Below are 4961 nucleotides of genomic sequence, written 5' to 3' on the forward strand. Positions count from 1 at the left end.
TATATAAACAACCATAAAAAAAACTAGGTCTAATTTGAGCATTTGGCCAAATGTTTTTTAAATTCGATCAGTGATCGAACTAATTAGGCTACAAGTTTATTGATCAATCGATTTGACTAATTCGATTAAAAATCTTTAAAAATTTAAAAATAAAAGAATTCCAATTCAATCGTCGATTCAAACCGTACGTATCAATTCCTAATCAATTCAAAATGTGGACTGGTACCAAAATCAAATCTCCATCCAAATCCAATCCAAACATTTTTATTTTATTTAACCCTTTTAAAATATAAAATTTCATACACATGGTAAAATGTACATCAGCATATAAGAAAATTTAAAGTGAAAATTTTCTCTCGGGGAAAACCCTGAGGCATGAAGTACTCTCGTACCTTCTTTTTCCTCTCATATTTTATCTCTGAGTTGTTGTCGCTCTGATTTTCTCTTTCATTGTCGAGTGTCAAAATCAAATAGTTTCTATATCAAACCCATAATCACCCCCCACTCCTCCCATCTTTTACCTCTCTTTTTTTCTCAGCCATTTTCATCCCCACCACTTCCCATTATAGAAAATCAACCTCCCCCCCCAACCCCCCCAAAAAAAACTTCATTCATGGAACCAACCCAAAGCTACCAGCCTTCAATGTCTTTCTTTTCAAACATCCCTTCGTCGCACATCGAAGACGAATACGAACAATTCGACGACCATGAAAAGGAACCCATGTTTGAAAAACCCTTAACTCCCAGCGACGTCGGCAAGTTGAACCGCCTCGTTATCCCCAAACAACACGCCGAGAAACACTTCCCGTTGGGCGGCAGCGGTGGTGACTCGGTGGTCGATAACAAAGGCTTGTTGCTGAGTTTCGAGGACGAGTCAGGCAAGTGTTGGCGTTTCCGTTACTCGTATTGGAATAGTAGCCAAAGCTACGTGTTGACTAAAGGATGGAGCAGATACGTTAAAGAGAAGCAACTCGATGCAGGTGACATTATTTTATTCAAACGACATCGTCTCAATGCTGAGAGGTTGTTTATAGGTTGGAGGAGGCGCGGTGCCGCACTGGATGGCGGGAACGCCGAGTTGGGAAATAACAGCGGCGGCGTCCGCGGTGGTGACAATGGTGGGTGGAGCAGTAGTAGAGGATTGTATCAAGGGAATCCTTATCCTGGGCACATTCAAGGCCAATGCCATGGGGCTAACGTGCCATACCAACATGACTGTCTTCATGCAGGTATTATTTTTTTTGTCACATTTGTAAACATTATCTCCTTTTTATCATTTTTTTTAAAGTAACCTGTATTAAAAGTCAGGATAAATGGATAAATTAGTCCGGTTAGATCAAAGAATTAAATAGTCACACGTGACATGTCATGTCTATTTCATTTTGACTTATAGAGATTAATTTTGAACCGTAGAAATGAAATGAATTTTTAAAAGATAGGTCAGTTTACTTTTAAATTTAATATACAAAATTAATTTTGAATAAATAGAAGGTAAAATACAATTTGACTCTTAATATAAAATTTTATAATACTTTTATTTTTTTCAAATAGTTTTATTTAATATAAAATTCTGAATAATGCAAAAAAAATGGACACTTTCCAATTATATTGGAGTAATGTGGTGGTTGTGGTTTGGATTTTATTTCATGCGCAATAATAATCTTTTAATAATTAGAGTGATAGTTTCTAAGTTCTAATTTTAATAAAATAAAAATCTAACTCGAATAATCCCCTTTTTTTTTTTTTTACTTGAAGACTAAAACACAAGTCAACTTACATGTGATAACATATATTTGTTTGTTTTGAGTATTAATTAAGGGGAGGTGGGGTTATTGAAAATTATTGACGTTATCACATGGGAGCATGTGTTTTGAAATTTGTGTCACAAATGCAGGAAGCATGGCTGAAAATCAAGGGCCAGGTGGGAACCCAAAGAGGCTATTGCGGCTATTTGGGGTGAACCTAGAGTGCCACCTCGATGACTCCTCCGAGCCATCCACGCCCGATAGCTCGTCGGTATCGAGTCAGGGTCCAACGTCCACCCACCACTTTTATTCTCAATCCTACACCTCTAACTACATGGTAAGCACGTATATATATTATTGATTAAATTATCATTGAGATTTTGTATTAGAAGTTAATTTTTTTTTTGTAAAAAATGAATAAATTAATATTTATACATTAGATCAAAGAGCAAATTGATCATTTCTATAAAAAAATTAATCAATTTCTACTGTTAAAAACTAGTGTGACTGATAGAAGAATTAAATAGTTACACATGATGTTTCACATTTATTTCGTTATTACATACAATGACTAGTTTGCTCTTTGATAAGTAAAAGTACCATGGAGGTTCCTGTACTAGGTGTCAGATTGCATTTTGCCCCCTATACTAAAAAATGGACAAATAAGTCCCTATACGTTAAATCAAAAAGTAAATTGGTCATTCTATTAAAGGTTTTTTTTATTTATCTATTTCTACCGTTAAAAACTGGTTCATGTACGTCGAAATGAGATACATGCGGTATGTCGTGTGTCATCATTTGGTTATTCTGTCAGCCATGCCAGTTTTTAACAACAAAAATGAATAACTTTTTTAACAGAAAGAACCAGCTTGCACTTTGATCTAATGTACAAGAACTAATTTGCTCATTTTTTGAGTAAAGGAGGGGAGACTGCAATCTTACACCTAATATAAGGGTCTCTATGGTATTTTTACCCTCTTTGATCCGATACAAGTACAAGGGTTAATTTGTTCATTTTTTAGTATAAAAAAAATACAATCCTTCATGATGCTTTTACTGTATATTCTTAGTCTACATTATCATTAATCTTTATTAAAATTAATTAAGGGGTAAAAGATAAGGTTTAATTATTAAAATATTGGATTTTGTTGCTGGTGGTAATGAGACAAACAATTTGATAATTTTGGGAGTTGACTACTTGCCACGTCGCCTAATTGCACTAGTTGGGTTACTTAATTAAAGATTAAGCTGAGACGTGGTTTCCTTTAGCCCCTACCATTTTTATATAAAATAAAATCAGACATTCATTGCCCTAATCAAGCTGTCCAATTCGGCTGGATTTCGGGATTACTTTTTGGAATTTGTATTTGATAGTAAATTTATTATATTTATTTAAAAATAATTATCGTATATTATATTTGGTTAAAGAAAATATTTTAAACTTTTAATTTTGAAGATTGAAAAAAAAAACCAGGTTTGTTAAATAAAATAAAATAAAATATATTTCCTTTTCTTTCTCTTTTTTACATATTTTGGTTTTCAGTTTTTTTAAATTTAAAAATTTTAATTTTGTTTCTTTTCAAAAATTGAAAAGGAAAAAATCTCTATTTTCTGAAACCAAATGCAGACTAAATAGATTAATTTAATAATTTTCAAAAATTTCACAAATGAAATTAGAAGAAAACGCATTTTTATGAAATAAAATGGATAAATGGAATAATAATTATTATATTTAGTTTTTAGGGGATTTGCTATGATTTTTTCTTTAGAAGAAATCATTATTATATGTGGTAGGTTTAAACAAAATTTTTTTATTTCATTTCATTTTATTTATTATTTTCCCTTCAATTTTTAAATACAAGGCATGATTGAATTAAACCTTTGTTAGGATAATTATCATCACCGGCCCAAAAACCCGAATGGATTTGGGCTGGATTCTATTGAGCTTGCAGATCGAGCTTACTCTCCTGCAAAGTTACACATGCATGAGACCGTATAAACACGTGTTAGGTCTAGAGTAGGATATACGTCTATATGCATAAAACCTACCTAGTATGTCATATCAATGAACAATACCCATATCATATAAAAATACAAATACCACTATCTTAGAGAGACAAAGAAAAACACTAAACACCCTTAAAAAAATTCAATTTTGGTGAAGTACTCTCCAAGAATCACAAACAGAAGCTTTGCTTGCTTGATTGATTGATTCAAGCAAATACAAAATATTTGTTATTTATTTCACCCATAGAAATTCAACAAAAATAAAATTGATGAAATTGGGAAGTGAAAGAGATTGCTAGTTAAAAATTCCAAGTGAAGAAGATTTTGTAGCAGTGGGAGATTTGCAATAATAATGAAAGATACCCTCCAAATATGATTGATTGAGTCAAGGGATATTGGTCATAATAGTTAGGCAAACACATAATCCTTGTAGATTTTTTCATTAAAGCATATTTGGTGACTACAATGTAATTGATTTTTGTTTTTGTGATTGTACAAGGATATTGGTTTCTCAAGAGATATGAACCAGATGAATAATCATAGAGCATAAAGGCTTTCAAGATGTTTGAAATCCATGGATTTGACTTAATTCAACTTTGAAGGTCAAAAGAGTACAAAGAAATGCTAAATGAATATATACGCAACTTGGAGACGATGGTGGCAGTCTTGAGTTAGATGCATGACATCCATGTAATAGTATTTATATATATGTTCGAACGTAGCCAAAGCTTCTTTTTTTCAAGAAATAGATAGATTTTTCATACTCTCTTACTCTATTTTCAACCACATTTTTTTATATTTATGTTGCAGAGCAGAAGAGATGATCATGTAGTGAAAGGAACAACCTAAAAATTTATTCTAAAGAACAAATATAGAAAGATAAAAACAAAGTGGTCCCTTGAATGGATACTGCAAATATTGCAAGTTGTAGGAAAGATTTAAGTGAAATTGCAAGAGTAAAGGTAAGCATAGGGTTCCATTCTTTTTAGTGTTTTTCTTCTCTCTCAATCAATTTGTCTTAACTGAACAAGGACATGATTATCAATCTCAATGTGATGTTTTATGGTATCTATTTTACGATTTTAGTTTTATTAATCATAATCATGATTTATGGCAAATTCGACCTACAACATTGCTAAAAAGCTAAGCTCCGCATACAACATCTTAAATACTGAAAAATATTAAAAATTCTAAGTTATGCCATGACCT

At 32.0% G+C, this 4961-nt stretch overlaps 1 protein-coding gene across 1 annotated transcript; it reads left to right on the top strand.

Moving 5' to 3' along the window:
• Positions 1–374: 374 nt before the first annotated feature.
• Positions 375–4518, top strand: LOC105786322 (B3 domain-containing protein At2g36080). Its single transcript, XM_012612700.2, has 3 exons — positions 375–1229; positions 1895–2082; positions 4252–4518. The coding sequence occupies exons 1-3, from the start codon at positions 614–616 to the stop codon at positions 4300–4302; spliced, it is 855 nt and encodes a 284-aa protein (XP_012468154.1). The 5' UTR covers positions 375–613; the 3' UTR covers positions 4303–4518.
• Positions 4519–4961: the final 443 nt, after the last annotated feature.

This window comes from Gossypium raimondii, chromosome 1, assembly GCF_025698545.1.
Source record: "Gossypium raimondii isolate GPD5lz chromosome 1, ASM2569854v1, whole genome shotgun sequence".
In the NCBI taxonomy this organism is placed as follows: Eukaryota; Viridiplantae; Streptophyta; class Magnoliopsida; order Malvales; family Malvaceae; genus Gossypium; species Gossypium raimondii.